The sequence below is a fragment of the Telopea speciosissima genome, chromosome 7 (assembly GCF_018873765.1).
Source record: "Telopea speciosissima isolate NSW1024214 ecotype Mountain lineage chromosome 7, Tspe_v1, whole genome shotgun sequence".
In the NCBI taxonomy this organism is placed as follows: domain Eukaryota; kingdom Viridiplantae; phylum Streptophyta; class Magnoliopsida; order Proteales; family Proteaceae; genus Telopea; species Telopea speciosissima.
In genome coordinates this window covers 44,657,811-44,674,852 of record NC_057922.1, presented here as the reverse complement: position 1 = coordinate 44,674,852, position 17,042 = coordinate 44,657,811, and the positions used below count along the sequence as shown (strand labels likewise).

General features: G+C 40.7%; 1 protein-coding gene across 4 annotated transcripts in view; it reads right to left on the bottom strand.

Annotated features, from left to right (window-relative positions):
* Positions 1–11,395, bottom strand: part of LOC122666596 — a 57,490-nt gene extending 46,095 nt beyond the window's left edge. For 2 of the 4 annotated variants that reach the window (XM_043862614.1, XM_043862612.1), the window contains exons 1-3: positions 11,173–11,395; positions 10,801–10,893; positions 9,771–10,008 (exon numbers count right to left, since the gene is read on the bottom strand). In XM_043862614.1, coding sequence (XP_043718549.1) covers positions 9,771–10,008; positions 10,801–10,893; positions 11,173–11,235 — 394 coding nt within the window. In that variant the 5' untranslated portion in view covers positions 11,236–11,395. Of the gene's footprint in view, positions 1–3,692; positions 3,703–9,770; positions 10,009–10,800; positions 10,894–11,172 lie in introns of all 4 variants that reach the window. The other 2 variants (XM_043862613.1, XM_043862615.1) reach the window with 2 other exon arrangements.
* Positions 11,396–17,042: the final 5,647 nt, after the last annotated feature.

The window sequence follows — 17,042 nt, the reverse complement described above, 5'->3', positions numbered from 1 at the left end:
AGCGTGCTCTTTATGGTTTGAAGCAGTCACCTAGAGCCTGGTTTGGCAGGTTTCACAAAGCTATGATTTCAGCAGGATATAAGCGAAGCAATGCTAATCACACTTTGTTCATCAGACGAGTTGGTGACAAAGTAACTATTCTCATAGTCTAGGTGGATGATATTGTGGTCGCTGGTAATGATGGTGATGCTATCAAGAAATTGAAGCACTTCCTTGGCCGTGAGTTTGAAGTAAAGGATCTGGGGACTCGAAAATATTTTCTAGGGATAGAAGTTGCTCGATCTTCAAAGGGCATCTTTCTTTCTCAAAGAAAATATATCCCAGATCTGTTGTCTGAGACTGGGTTGCTAGGTTGTCATCCTTCAAATACTCCTCTGGAAGCTTCTACAAGACTTAAGGAGAAAGAGGGTGAACCTGTTGACAAAGCCCGTTATCAGCGATTAGTGGGCAAACTAATCTATCTCTCTCACACACGACCTGACATAGCCATTACTGTAAGTTTGATGAGCTAGTTTATGCATGATCCTTATTCTCTCCCAATGGTAATCTAAAGGTTGAAGCTTATACTGATGCCAATTGGGCTGGCTCTATTGACAGAAAATCAATTTCTGGCTATTGTTCCTTTGTGGGTGGAAACCTTATCACGTGGCGTAGCAAGAAGCAGAATGTTGTGGCAAAGTCCAGTGCTGAAGCAGAGTTCCGTGCAATGGCACAAGGAATCTGTGAACTTTTGTGGTTTAGAGGATTGTTGCAGGATATTGGTGTTGTTGTCCATCTTCCCATTATACTTTATTGTGATAATAAAGTAGCCATTAGCATTGCTCATAACCCTGTCCAGCATGATTGTACTAAGCATGTTGAGGTTGACCGACATTTCATCAAGGAGAAGCTCGAAGCCAGACTCATCTGTGTTCCCTTTGTAAAGTCTACTGATCAGTTAGCCGATGTGTTCACCAAGGGGCTAAGTGGCAAAGTGTTTCTTCCTATCTTAGTCAAGTTGGGCATGCACGACATATATACTCCAACTTGAGGGGGAGTGTTGGATTGTATGGGCCAGAATACCGTGGGGGGTATTCTGGACTTTTTACTATTTTATTTCATGTACAGCCATATCGGCTATGAGAGGGACAATTCTGTCCATCTAATTTTCATTCCTTATTATAAATATATGGTTTGGGGTCTACCTTAGACAATCCAAGCATTCACTCCTAATTCTAATCTCTCACCAACAACATTCACGGTTGATATTGATTCAGACGTCGAACACATAGAGTTCGTTATGCCACCATGGTTTTTTGAAGAGGAAGCTCCACGCCTTGAAGACTACATCCCTAAAGTCTACAAGCAACCAAAATTTTGCTTGGGAATGGTCAAAGCTGCTACTCACATGTTGTTTCCCCCTCATCACTACAAAATTCAAGGACGAATTTTTTCAACCTGGGGAGAGTTGATGCAGATTTATTACCAAACTAGGCTTCTTTTATTAGGAATAAGTCTAGGGTTGGGTTATATACATGTTGGGCCTTTGATCCAATGGGTTTTCTATGTAATAACCACTTTTATGGGCCTAAAATATGGGTAATTAGGTTGCATACGGGATTAGATGCTTTAGTCCTATACTTAATTTTATTTTCATGTTTTTAATGTTTTAAATTAAACCGGTCCAAAGTTGGTTTGAATCAATGGTTTAATTTAAGTGATTTTAGTAGTTTTCTTTTAATTGTTTAGTTGAACTGGATTAGGACTCTATTTTGAGTCTATTTCAGTTTCCTATTCAGTTTAAGTTACCTAATAGATTAAGGATTGGGTTAGGCCTTTCCTTTTTAGTATAGGAGTCTAATTTTGAGTCTTTTATATAAAGTTGTAAGGGGGCACAATATTGAACACGAATTTGATTAATGAAAAAGCTTTTGCTTGCTGCCATAGCTGCTGCTCTGCTCTATTGAATGTTGCTTTGTGAGTCATATCAAGGTGAAGGGACTGGTGGATCTCCAGTTGACTCCTTGCATCTTGTAGATCAGGAGGACCTATTACTTGTCTTCAAGTTGCTGCCATTGAAGACCTGCAACTCCAAGTAAGTACTTAACAGTATTAGCCATCACCTTCTTCTCCTAATCCTCTAAACCCAGCCCCATCGATCCCCATTGCCAATACTCAATCCTTATTACCTTCCTCATCCACCATTAATACCATAGACCCATTAGAACCCTAAAACCTGCAACTATTCTTCTTCCCTACTAGAAGGTCACATGCAAGGTGATTTTCGCAAGAATTCTGCTAACCAAATCTAACCATTAGAATCTGCTAAAATTTTGATCAAATCATCCTCAAACCCTAAGAGAGACTCGATCCAAATTTCAGTACCATCCACCCAGCCGATCGTCTGAAATTACACTTGTTGTAATATGGGTTCAACGGTAAGATTGTCATAGGGGTAATATTGTCCTTGTACCTATTCCAGAATGTTCTTTCACATATTATAAATAAAGGGAATTACTCTGATAAAAAGCGAATATTCACGGAATTCAACATGGCATCAGAGCCAAAAATATTCTGAGGATATGGGAATTAGAAATTTTTTCCTTTTTTTCTTTTTTCTTTCTCTCTTCTTCTTCTTCGTGATTTTGCCCTAAGGACAGCCACCACCGCCAGCCCTTTCCCACCTTCCGCCAGCCCCCACAAGCCACTCCACCACCTCCGCCAGTCTCTAGCCACCTCTGCCAGCCACAGCAGGCTACCCCACCACCTTCCGCCACTTCTCCCAAGCCCGCTGGCCTCTCGCCTCCTCTCTTTCTCGCAAGAGGTCCCCCTCCTTTCGCCGTTATTTTTCCCCACCCTTGGTGGTAAGTTGACTCCCACCGAGGGTTCCTTTTTTCCCTTCCATATGTTCTGATTGTTTTTGGGGCTTTGTTTATTGGTTTCTGCTTTTTTTTTTCCAGCCACCATGCCTGATGTTTCAGAGATCACGTCTGCTTCCTCTGGTTCTGATGGGTCATCCCAACGTGACTTTATTCTGTTTCCGGTGAATCCCATCAAACTCAATGGCAGCAATTATCTTTTGTGGTCTCGTTCCTGCTTGTTCACTATTGGATCCCATGGTCTCTCTTGCTATATCACGGGCACTCAAGTCAGGCCTATCGAGGCTGGTTCTGCAGTGGATCGATGGATGAACTTCAATTTTTTGGTCATGTCATATCGTATCAATTCGATAGAGCAAGATATTGTCGGGCGCTATCTCCTTGATTCGGCTGTGAAGATTTGGAAAACAGCCAAGGATACTTATTCTCAGGTTGGGAATGCTGCCCAATGTTACGAGCTTCGTCAGAAGTTCACTCTACCAGGCAGTTGGAGTTGTCACTGTCTCAGTATTACAATACCATGTGTACTATGTGGCAGCAGTTGGACTCTCTGGGCACCTTCACTGCTACCTGCGATGTTGATGCCAAGGCCTTCTGTAAGTGGGAGGATGGCTTACATGTTTTCAATTTTTTGGTCGGCCTCAATATTGAGTTTGATCAGATCCGTGCCAATATTTTGAACCGAGACCCACTTCCATCTCTGGAGCAAGCCTATGCGATTCTATCGGCTGAGGACAGTAGGCATACAGCCATGGTTCATCCTGTCACTCAGGAACGATCGGCTCTTGTCTCTGGTTCGCAGTCTTCCCGAGCAAATTCTACCAGGTCTACTAGTACTAATCGGACATCTGGTGATCGCCCTCCCATTAAATGTGATCACTGTGGGAAGGAGTGGCATACCAAAGACCGTTGCTGGAAGCTTCATAGTGGCCCTACGGAGACTCGCGGGCGTGGGAGGGGTGGATCCAATCGGCCTAGTAACACCCGTGCTCATCAGGCAACTTCTGACGACCAGCATGATCAATCTATTTGCCAAGTAGTGGTTGAATTGCAAAATCTTCGGGATATGGTGAATCGATTGGACACATCTTCTTCGGCATCAGTATCTCCTTCCATGGCTGCCTCGGATTTGTCTCTACCTACCAACCCAAATTCTTCTTCTTCCACAGGTATTTCATTTGGTAGGAACTGCACCTCAGTCATGCCCGATTCTTGGGTAATTGACTCAGGGGCAACCGACCATATGACAGGTTCTTCATTTGTTTTTTCCAAGTATTTTCCTCTTTCTGGTCATAACAAGGTTCGTGTTGCTGATGGGTCTCTTTCTCCTATCTCGGGGAAGGGATATGTCCAGTACACTTCCTCTCTTAGCCTTTCCTCTGTCTTACATGTTCTAAAGTTTACTACTAATTTGCTTTCCATTAGTAGCCTAACTAGGGATTTAAACTGCAAAGTAACATTTTTTCCAACCTATTGTTTGTTTCAGGACTTGGAAATGGACAGTACGATTGCATGTAGTAAAGTAGTTGGTGGTCTGTATGTGCTTGACAGTTCCCAGGCAGTTTTGACATCTCAGCCGACATCTTTTGATTTTGATTCTGTACTTTTTGAGTTAAATAATGGCATCATCGTTTGGGCCATCCTCCTATAGGAGTTTTATCTACTTTATTTCTTAGTCTAGTGAAACGGTGTAATAAACATAATTTTTCTTGCGACGATTGCACTTTGGCAAAGCAAACTAAAAGTATTTTTCCTATTTCTGATAATCGAAGCAATTTGCTTTTTGGTTTGATACATTCTGATGTGTAGGGCCCTGCTCAATGTATTTCTACTTCTGGATTTAGCTGGTTTATCACTTTCATTGACTGTTTTAGCCGGACAACTTGGGTGTATTTAATGCATAGTAAAAGTGACGTCTTCACTTGTTTTACTCTATTCCATAAGATGGTCCAAACCCAGTTCGATGCCAAGGTGAAGATTCTCCACTCAGATAATGGAAAAGAGTATATGGATGGTGCCTTCCGCTCCTATTTGGACAGCCATGGAATCATACACCAAACCTCTTATGTTGACACTCCTGCTCAAAATGGAGCAGCTGAACGCAAGAACAGACATCTCTTGGAGGTTGCTCGTTCTCTTATGTTTACTATGGTTGTTCCTCCCCGCTTCTAGGGTGATGCTGTTCTTACAACTACCTATCTTCTCAATCGGCTTCCCTCTCGAGTCTTAGGTGGCCGTTGTCCCTTGGACATATTGGTTCGAAAATCTACTTTTGTTGTGCCTCCAAAGGTCTTTGGCTGTGTCGTGTTTGCTAGGAATCACCATGTACACGGCAAGTTTGATCCCAAAGGACTGCGGTGCATTTTTCTAGGTTACTCAACTACCCAGAAAAGGTATAGATGCTATCATCATCCTACACAAAAGGTATTTGTCACTATGGATGTCGTCTTTCGGGAGTCTGAGGCTTACTTTAAACAGTTGGTACCTCTGCAAGGGGAGATTCATAAGTGGTGAAGAGGTCCTGCTGATTGCTCCTCTAGACATTGAGACAACTACTATAGATGATGTCTCTATTGAACTAGAAGATGGAGTTACAAGTCAAGAACAAGAAGTGGGACAGATTGAGCAACAGCAACAGGTGTAGGGGGAGAATAAAGTGCAAACTTACACTCGGGGAACTGATTTTCCTTTGGATGGCCCTCGGTACAAAGAGACCACCACCACCGACCCTACACAATCGGCATCTGTTCTTGCTCCAAGTCTTGCTCCTAGTTATGTTTCTAGTAAGTCACCTCCTGATCCCAGTCTTGATTTACCCATTGCTATTCGGAAACCAAAAAGGAGTTGTAGACAACATCCTATTTCCAACTATGTGTCATACAACTCTCTAACTCCTGCTTTCCATGCTTTCGTATCTTCTTTATCCTTTGTTTCCATCCCTAACAATTGGCAGGAAGCAATAGCCGAACAGAAATGGACGGATGCGATGAATGAAGAAATGTTTGCCCTTAAGAAGAATCAGACCTGGGATTTGGTAAATCTTCCACTAGGAAAGAAACCGATTGGTTGTAAATAGGTCTTTGTTGTGAAGCACAAGGTTGATGGCTCAGTGGAAAGATACAAAGCAAGACTCATAGCCAAAGGGTTTACCCAAACCCAAGGAATTGACTATTAAGAGACATTTGCTCCTGTAGCAAAAATGAATACTGTACAGGTTATCATCTCTTGTGCTGTAAATCGAGGATGGGAACTCTAACAACTTGATGTGAAGAATGCATTCCTACATGGAGATTTGGAAGAAGATGTTTACATGGAGAAACATCCTGACTTCACCTCTTTAGAGACTCAAGGAAAGCTATGTAAGTTGAAGAAGGCTCTTTATGGTCTGAAGCAGTCACCAAGGGCTTGGTTTGGCTGATTCCATAAGGCTATGGTTGCTTATGGGTATAAGCAGAGCAATGCTGACCATACATTGTTTGTTAAAAGGATGGGACAGCAAGTGACCATTTTGATTGTCTATGTTGATGACATAGTGATCACAGGTAGTAATGCACTTGAAATCCAGAAGCTGAAGACATATTTGGGCACTGAAATTGCAATCAAAGATTTAGGGAGATTGAGATATTTTCTAAGGATTGAGGTTGCCTATTCAGCTAAGGGCATATCTCTTTCCCAAAGAAAATATACCCTTGATCTATTGAGTGAAACAAGGATGCTTGGGTATAAACCAGCAGACACCCCTCTTGAGCCCAACACACATTTAAAGAGTAAGGAAGGTGACCCAGTGGACAAGGGTAGCTATCAGAGGTTAGTTGGCCGATTGATATACCTCTCACATACTCGGCCAGACATCACATTTGCTGTAAGTGTTGTCAGTCAATACATATATGATCCTCACTCTTCTCATTTGGAAGCAGCATACAGAATACTCTGCTACCTCAAGTCCTCTCCTAGAAAGGGAGTCTTGTATTCTTCACACAGCCATCTCCGGATAGAAGCATACACTGATGAGGATTAGGATGGCAGTCCTAATGATAGGAAGTCCACATCCGGATATTGCACATATGTTGGAGGGAACCTTACTACTTGGAGAAGCAAAAAACGAGCTATTATAGCTCGATCTAGTGCTGAAGCTGAATTTCGAGCTATGGCACAGGGTATTTGTGAACTTCTCTGGCTCAAGAGGCTTCTTCAAGACTTGGGGATGAATGCTAATTTTCCAATGCGGCTCTACTATGATAGCAAATCAGCATTGCTCACAACCCAGTCCAAAATGATCGTACCAAACATGTTGAGATTGACCGGCATTTCATCAAAGAGAAATTGGAACAGGGAACAGTTTGTATTCCGTTTATCCAGTCTAGTGAATAGCTGGCTGATATCCTTACCAAAGGGATCAACAATAAGTTATTTTTTTCCTATTGTTAGCAAGTTGGGCATGTTTGATATGTATGCACCAACTTGAGGGGGAGTGTTGTAATATGGGTTCAAGGGTAAAATTGTTATAGGGGTAATATTGTCCTTGTACCTATTCCAGAATGTTCTTTCACATATTATAAATAAAGGATGGTTGTAGTCACTCTGACAAAAAGCCAGTATTCACGGAATTTAACATGATGGAACCACTTCCTCTAAAAGGCCGACCATGTAGGAAAGGGAGGAAACAATATGTATATCACACAGGAGCTCTAACACGGTAGACTATCCAAAGGGGGAAACGGGTGGATAAATAATTCAACACCTGCGTGCTCCCAGGGGGGCTCGATACCGTGACCCCTGCCTGCTCTGATACCATGATGGAACCGCTTCCTCTAAAAGGCCGACCTTATAGGAAAGGGAGGATACAATATGTATATCATACAGGAGCTCTAATACGGCGGACTATCCAAAGGAGGACACGGGTGGATAAATAATTCAACAACACTTTTAACTCTCCCTCCTATCTCTACTAGGAAACCTCCAAAACTCTAGATTTAACCATCTGATTTAGCTGCAACTTTCAGCATATATTCCTGTCCACCCTACCCATACTCAACCTAAATATTAAGCCCATTCAACCACCTGATTTCCTACCCTAGATTCCATCATCTTCCACCTTTCAAAACCCAAACCCTAGTTGCTGCCCAAATCCATCTAACCTACTTCTACCCATCCAAAACTCATAAAACCTAGTTCATTACACTCCCCTAAACCTTCTAGCTTTACCATATAAGATACCTATCCATTACCCTAACCCTAACCCTAAACTTGACCTAAAACCTCAATTCTGCCCCCATCGAACCAGCAGATCTAAAGATCCTGGTTGTTTGGCTTCTAGTAGGTCTTCTACCTCTGTAGGACTACATTACAGACCACATTACTTCGCCAGTTCTGCACACATGTATTGTCACATGGCAGCTCAGATGAGACTAAAATTTGTGGACAGGTATACCCTGAGGTCTCTTGCTCACAAGCCAAGTTTCAGCCCAGATGGAGCTTGCAAAGTAGCAAAATAAAGCATTGAAAAATTCAAATTCAGGACAATGAAGAACGTTAATGGACTACATGGTGGGCGCCTGGACATACACTAGAGGATACGTGATCAAATTTGAGGCTGAAAGTTGACACGTCCAGTCCTTATCATTTCCTAAATATCCTTCCACGTACCAAAACTAAGTATACAGTCCACATGCTGGCCTCAAAGAAGGAGGATCTTGCCGTTTGACAAGAGAATGGATATGGGTGAACATGACCTTCACCGGGAAAAGTTGCTGCGATACGGTGGGAAAGCTTGCGTTTGGAGCTGCTATCTAATACATTTGCCTAGAACGTAACCTTAGAAGATGGACTTCTAAGTCAAGATCCCTCCAACAGATTTATACACCATTCTTTTCGATGTTAGATCCAAATTTTCGGCTACTCCCATTGTGCCAACACCCTACAAATAGTTTGATTGTTGATGCTCCGGGGCTTTCCCCTTCTATTGTTTTGGCCCCATGACTCCCTTTCTTTGCAAAGTCAGGGCCTTATAAGTTGTATTCATTTTTCTCTCTTCTTTGGTAATGAATTTCTTATTCATTCAAAAAAAATAAAACTAGGTATATAGCCAGATAAAGTAAAATGGCCTTCACAGACCAGGAAGGCATGTATACCATTTTGCAACAAAGAAACAAATATATAGACACACAATGTGTCTAGTGAGGATTGTTTAGGTGATAGCAAGACTAGGAGGGGTAGAATTATAAATAAATACATTCCAGGGAACTGAGTTAAACCAATAGGTGACAAGAGGGCAGTTGAGCTGGTTTGGATATCTACACAAGGAGCAATATAACACTGTTAAGGAGTCCATTGTGCAAATTGAAGGTATTAAAAGTATAAGTGGTAGCCCAAAGATGTACTGGGTTGGAGTCCATGGGAACGATATGAGTACTCATGAGTTAACAGCTCTATGGCTCTAACTAGAGTGGAATGGTGAGACAAGTTTGGTATGAACCAATTTACTTAGAAAACAGCTTAGTTGCATTGAGTTAAAGGCATCATAATCCAGTTAATCTGTAGTACAATCCTCATATAGATAACATGTGTCAAGATCTAATCAGCCATATTCTTGAAGAGAAGCAACCACAAAAAACTCAACTCAACTAAGCCTTTCCAACTAAGTAAGGTGGGCTATTCAGATCTTGTTTCACCATTCAAGTCTGATTAAACCATGTTTGTGGTGAACCAAGAGCATTCATATCTTTTTTCACCAGTTCCTCCAAAGTAATTCTCGATTTACCACCTGCTCTTGTAACTTCTCAAATCTGCAGAAAAGAAACTAAACAATCCTCTGGAAATAAAAAAGACATAAGCATTGGTTGAAATGTGGGATCGAAAATCTAAGAAACCACTTATTTTCAAAAACTACATTGAAAAGGCCATAAAATTTACCCTTACTAGTTAATTCCTCCCTGAGATCTTCATAAAATATCTTTTGCAGTTCTAACATTATCTTTTCACATTCGCTTTCATCTGACTGAGAAGACGTGTGCACGCCATCATATTCCCACAGAGTATCACTGTCTTCAACCGCACAAGTTGAGATTTCCATGTCACCATCCAAAGACGAGCCTTTTATCTTTTTCAGTTCCTCAGAAACTATGTCTCTGAAAGCATGTTCCACAATTTCCTGCAACCAAATTTTTATATACATAAACAACAGGATCTAAACAAGAAATTCACAACAAACATACATCTACTTAGGCAGAAAAGTGATGAATAAACAAGATATGGGATATTGAATTTGGAACTGAACTCGCAAACCTCAAAATACAAATAACATCAGTAACGAAAAAAGTATATGCAAAGGCGATGTAGGTGATGAGAACATACGGTTTAATTGGAGAAAATCTTTGAGGACTTGGAGTGTTTCTGATGATCAGAAAGTTAATTAGGCAGACTTTATATTGGAAAGTGAAGCAGATCATTGGTGGAAGTTTCCCATGATTCCAGCGTAACCTGTGAATAGGTAGGTGCTCCAATTGCGCAAATAGGGTTGGGAAGTTGGAATTGGTATGCTTTACTAAATCAAACCCTATTCTCCCTTTTACTACAATAAAACTTTAATTCATGTAAGTAGAAAGGTTTAGATTTGATTTTGTGGTAAAAAATGCATGGTATAATTGTGTCATAGTTCAAATTATTTTCTTGACTTGAAACTCTTATGTAGCTGAAAAAATTTCTTGTTAAGGAGCCCTATCCTATACCCCTTCAAACTTCTAATTCCAGAATTATAATCAGCTGACTTAATTAGAAAGCATAAGCCGTCGTCACCAATGGAAAGCACATAGCAACAAAATCTGAAAGCCCATTACATGCCATAAACTGTAAAACTAGAATTCTCTTCAGAAAACAAACTGAAATTTAACATTGGTACAACTTCTACTCTGAAAAAGAAAAACGAAAATGTGGAAGAAAGAACCTTTTGATTCGTAGAGGATTCCACAGGTAATCTCATTTTCCAAAGCAAGCGGGTCCGTCCCTCCTTTACCCTCCTGAAGCAATTCTCCCGCAGCTGCAACCAACATAAGGAATCTTATTAAAAGCAATCGAAAAATATCATCTAAAACCCTACTTATACAGCAAGAATTTCAATAAGAATCTCAATTAGAAAGTGGAATTAACTATTATAAAACAGAACATAGTGCAACATAAGAGAGAGAAAGAGAAACAATGGATTTCTAGGAGTTAAAAAATCATCAAATTTAGAATTGTATGAAGTTTAAGCTGAGAGAGAAGGAAAGTGAAGCAAGCAAATTCACCCAAAACAAAAAAGTGAAGCAAGAGATGATACCTTTTGCTTCCAATTGGATTGATGGGTTTTCAAAGCAAGCCTTCTGGGTAAACGAGCCTCCATTGATTTGCGTCCGCGAGTTCTGAAATTTATTGGTTTTCAGGTTGCATAATCTGGAGTGGGGTTTTATTTTACAGTATCAATCGAACAGATACAACAAAATTCCAAAGCGGTGAAGGAATTATTACAATATTATCCGAATTCCAAATAGTGATTGATTGAGTCTGAAGTCTGCACTCAAAAGCGGACATAAGTGGCTATTGTTTCCCGCCAACGAAGGTAGTAAAGAGGTGGTATCGGTTTCCCTTCCCAGCTTTTCCGTTTGTGCAGTGAAGAGGGAAAGAGCGAGTACCGAAAGACCGATAGGGCCTTCAACCATCGGGGTCCTATGGTTCTCTTAGTTCAGGATTGGGCTGGATTAATTCCACTTGGTTTGTGGTTTGATTGTTCTCACATACCGCAACTTAAAAGATATCAATTTCAAATCCATACCGATGAACCAGAATAACATGTTGCGGACCGGTCCATGACCGAACCGGCATTGTGCCCAAATCAACCATGAAGGACGTAAAGAGACTGAATGACGTATAGGACCAGTTTACCAATCAAGTGCCGGGCGAACAAACCCGAAGTGACAAACCAGGCAAACCAGTCACCGAGTCAAGTAGAAGATCGGCCCAATCTGCTCAGATCGGACTCGGAACTATGAATGTGTGTCGAATCCTAGGAATGACACCTAGGATCATATGAAATATATACATCTCATACCGATCTAGTAAGTGTCACGCCCCAAACCACCTCCTGGGAGGATTTAGGCAAGTGACATGGATATCCTACGGCATCCGCCAATCCCCAAGGATCCAGAAAACAGTATTTATATGTCACAAACCACACAATGAGGATAAAAGATAATAAATGAATATCAAAGTGCAACGGAAGATCGAACTACCCATAGATGATTTATATCATTTATAATAAAATCCTAAATACCTATGTTATACCATATACATATCCATTTATGTTCGAAAAGTACATTGTCATGGTAATTACACTTCTTGAAAGAGAGAAGCTCAAATAATAACAAAATTTTCATAGATCAACAACATGAGGAAGATCTAGAATTCCATCAACAGTTTCATCGTCCATTGGCAAACCAGTACCTGCAAAATCACCTAAAAGAGAATATACAAGAGTGTGAGCTCCACCAAGCCTGTGAATGAGGTATAAACCATGCGTACACATGCAAGCACAACCATGAGCCTATATGAATTATATTCATTGTTATTATTAAGCCACCAAACAGACAAAACTAAGGCAGGTATAGTGCTACTACAATCCCCAATACATGTATCCCTGGTGTGGGCCTCTAATCCCTTCTGCCGATACACCCATTGAGTTGTCGGAGAAAACTAGTCGGCTCCAGCATCTCTTCCCAGGTCAGTCTGACTAGCCCTCTAGGTTTACCACTGTGCTACCACCAGCCCTATTAACTAATGGGCCAACAGGCATCACATGTCCTAGTGACCTGATGAGCCAACTGACCGAGCAATGCCCTTCATGACATTGGTCTCACACTTTTGTGGTATCCAACACCTAAACCCCTGCTAGCAAGGGTTCGTAGCACAGGTGATGATTTCCTAGCTATATGCATTCTATATGACATAATGAGTCGTGTGGTGCCCCGCATCCCATTCTATGGGCCACCAATAGTCTCATCTCCAAGCCGGCTACGGCATCTAAACTAGCATTTTCACATGTATAGCATTGACATTCACTTCCAATATCCACCAGATATAAATCAGAATCAAATAGGAATACAAAACAATTTAAATGAATAAAAACAGTAAATATTATTGTTAATATTGTCATGACTCATCAGTCATGTTACACCTACACCATGGTGTAATTCCATTCACCTTGTGCAAATCCCGCTTGTTCTTCAGTCGGCTTGGTCCCAGTTGGTATCTAACACTGCACCTCGTGTTCGGGGTTATAAGCTATGTTAACCGGACCATTAGAACATGTCAAGCATTGTTTCAAAAGGGTCTTAGAGTTCCAAGATTGATCTAGGTTTGCTTATTCATTGTTCAACAATCATGGGAAACAGTAGCAAGGTTCCTTTCCCAGGTTTAGCTTAGGCTATAGTGTTGGTGTGACCCCTTTTGGGTTCACCGATGCACCCAAGGTATGGATATCAGCAAGGATGGATGGGGTAGGGTTTTAAGGTGATTTTTATGCCCTCATACTATTTTAGGCCTGTGGGTGATGATCCAATAGGTTGGAATCAATTTAGACCTTGAATAGCAGCACTGGGCGTTTCACTGGACATTTGGGTGTAACACCCAGTGCATCGTCCAATCCCTATTTAACACGGGATTTTTTAGTCCAAGCTTGGATTTGCTTACTGGTTTCACCCTATTTCGATTTGGGATGACTCCCAGAGGATAGTAATACATATACTTGGGCAAAAGCAATGAGTTTACATGATCCTAAGCATGGTTTGCTATATGGATCAATGGATTGGGTTCATGCATCAAGGATCAAGTAGGCAAGGCTATATAACCAGTCCTATAACATCATCTATCCTTACTAACAGTGTAGGAAATTGGTGTTTTAGTCAATTACAGTAGAGATACTAAGCTAACAAGTAAGAAATACAACATGCATGTGAAGATCCATGGTTCTATCCAACCATCCATGTGCTATATACATGAGTTTGCATATATCTAAGCTATAAATATGGCTGGAACTTGAAATCTAAGCATCTACAACTTGTAACAGTATAAATGGAAAGGGAAACATAAGCAAGAAGTCTTGCATGCAATGATCCATGGCTCAACTATACACTCTACATGATTCTACACAAGGAACCATGGTAGGATATGGTAATATGGTTGAGTCTTTGGGATTCACATACATGGAACAGAATTGAAAGCATGGTGGGAAGGGTAGAATAGGTTCTAGGATGGTTACCTTCAGGCTTGGGTGAATTCGCCCAAGGCTCTTCAACTTCACTCTCCTTCTTCTCTTCTTCTTCTCCTTCCTTCTCCCTCTCTTTCTTTCTTTCTCTTTTTCTCTCCAACGTTTTGAACAGTAGGAAACAAACCCTAAGGCTGGGCCATCTATTTATAGGCTGGGGGTAACTAAGGCCTATTTGGCTTGGCAGTCCCCTAACTCAAAATGCATTTGTAGCTGGATTCTTGCCCATTTTAGCCATATGGGTGGGGCCCACATGGACCCAAAGGTAAGGGATGGTTCCTAAAATTTCAAAGTTCATATAAGGAGTGTTTGCAAGCAATGTACTCAGTTACCACAAGTTTGGAATGGAAAATACAGGTTTCAGCTTCTCTGGAGCTTACACTGGACCTTTGGGCCAATCGTCCAGTGCAACGTCCAAAGAATGCAGCTCTGCTGAGTTTTTGTTGTGCCTTGAAATGAAATTTCAATTCACTTAAAGGAATAATTGGACAATGGTTCCTTCTAAGAAAATGCAGCTCCATGAGTCTAGTTTCTAACAAAATTAGAATCAAAGGAAATGAGATTCGGATGATGGAGTTATATTATTTTTATTAAACAAATGTCAATCTGTCCAACAGAAGGATTCGATTCTAGACAGCAACTTGAAGTGAATTTCAGCTCACTTAGAGACATAATTGGACAATGGTTCCTTCTAAGGAAATGCAACTCTATGAGTCTAGTTTCTAAAAAAATTGGAGCCAAGGCAAATGAAATTCGGATTGTGGAGTGATATCATTTTAACTAAGCGGGGGTCAATCTGTCAGAGTAGCAAAATTGATATTTATGTTGAGATTTAACATGCATGTATGGAATTAAGTTCTCATCAACAAATCAAACATGCAAGTTGATGTTTGGTCTAAAAATGCTTTAACTCAAACATTCAAGGTGATGAGGGTCATCATTAGTTTAACCTAGAACTAGGATTAGGTCCTATGGTTGGGTTTAAGCATGCATGCAAAAGAATTAGGTTTATAATTAACCCAAAACAAGATAGAACATATGCAAGCAAGATGGATGTTAACTTCTTATCTTTAATTCCAGAATACTAACCAACCCTATGTTTAAGAATAGGTTGGGAGAAAGAATTTAACTAGGTTGGGATCTTTACCTTAGAAATTTGAAGCAATTTGATAGGATTCCAAGCTTGGCTTCTGACACTCAAGCTAAGTTTAGGAGCTTAGGCCTCTCTTTTATTATTCTTTCTTCCTTAATGAAACAGTGTCGAATCACCCCGTTCTTAATGTCTTCGCCTATTAACCTTCCCTAAATGCTTCAAAGGCCTGATGTATCATGCACTCGGGTAGGACCCAAGAAATCAAGGGATGGTACCCATCTTAGGCTATATATTTGATGGTGAACTGTATAGTTACAAGGAGTTGGTGTTTACCTTCTTAATTGTAGGTTCTCACCAACAGGACTACCTCATTAAATTCAACCATGGGATCAAAGCACCATAGTGTAATGGTAGCTTTACCTCGGGTTCCAGACCTTCAACAAAAATTCAAATTAGCCCATATTTTTGGGCACGGGTTTAACAGTAAGGGTGTCAAATGGGACGGTTCCCGGTATTCGGGATGGGTCTGTATCGATATCGGTACCAAAGGTGTCAGTCCCAGTACCGTCCCATTTAGTTAACGGGACCAAATCTAGGTCTCGATCACGATTATCAACGAGATGGGACGGTACCGGTTTCTAAACGGTTTTAAGCCTGATAGGAAAAGGGAGAAAGAACTTTAATGGTTTCTAATGAGATGGTTCAATTAGTGGTGTTGCGGATCTTTTCACTATTATGAGATCTTTTCACTATTATGATTTAGGGCATCTATCGTTTAGAGATATCCGGAAAATAATCCGAATACTTAATAATAAAAAATTAAGTAAATAATGATTTTGAGGGTTTTTGAAGATTAAACAAGTTCTAGAATATGATGGAAAGAGAATCATGATCTAAGAGATATGGATTGAGAGTGAAATGTATCAGGAGGAAGGTCCTTCGGCGAGATGTAACGGATGGTGAAAATCGAATCCGATCGCATCGAATCCGTTTAGAGGTATCCGTATTCACAGGAATATCCGGTTCCAATCACATCGATCCGTATCCGTTCCGTTTACATCCCTAGATCTAAGGCATTCCTTACTTTTGAAAGTAATTTAGAAAAGTAATTTAGAATACAAAACCATGATCAATTGAATTTCATGGTTTCACTTCTTTAGGTCACATTTAACCTTCTCAAAATGGCGACTAAGAATTAACAAGAATGAAATAAACAAGTCCCTATACAGTTTTAGTGCTATCACAAAACAAATTTATAGAAATAGAACTAAAGGTCTATCAGCTAAAACCTCCATAAGAGAAAATATCACCCAAATACATCAAAGTCCGGCCATAAAGCTTGAATGAAAGAACATGAAATATACCCTTTGAAAGGGTATTGATAGTTCTAGTCCCATCTAGTACCTAATCGATATTTCGGTACTGGTCCCATTAGGAATCCCATCCCGTTTATTATTCTATACCAAAATCAGATCCCAGTACCATCCTATTTCTTAATGGGACGGTCCGGTATCAGGTTTTAGCGAGACGGTTCTAGGATGGTTCCCGGTTCTGGTCCCAAATTGACATCCTTACGATCTAGTAACTCAAACCTATAAATAGTAGGGCCTATTCCAGGTAATGGGGACTCTCTCTCACTTTCAAACTCTTTGAATTTGAGAATTTATCTGTTGTAGAGATTTGACTTAGGCATCAGAGTGTACTAACCGGTATGGGCCGACACTCTTTTCTCTTGTGTTGTTTACCTGTGTAGATCAGCTCGGCCAGGTGGATAGCAATTCGGATCTCACTGCAATAG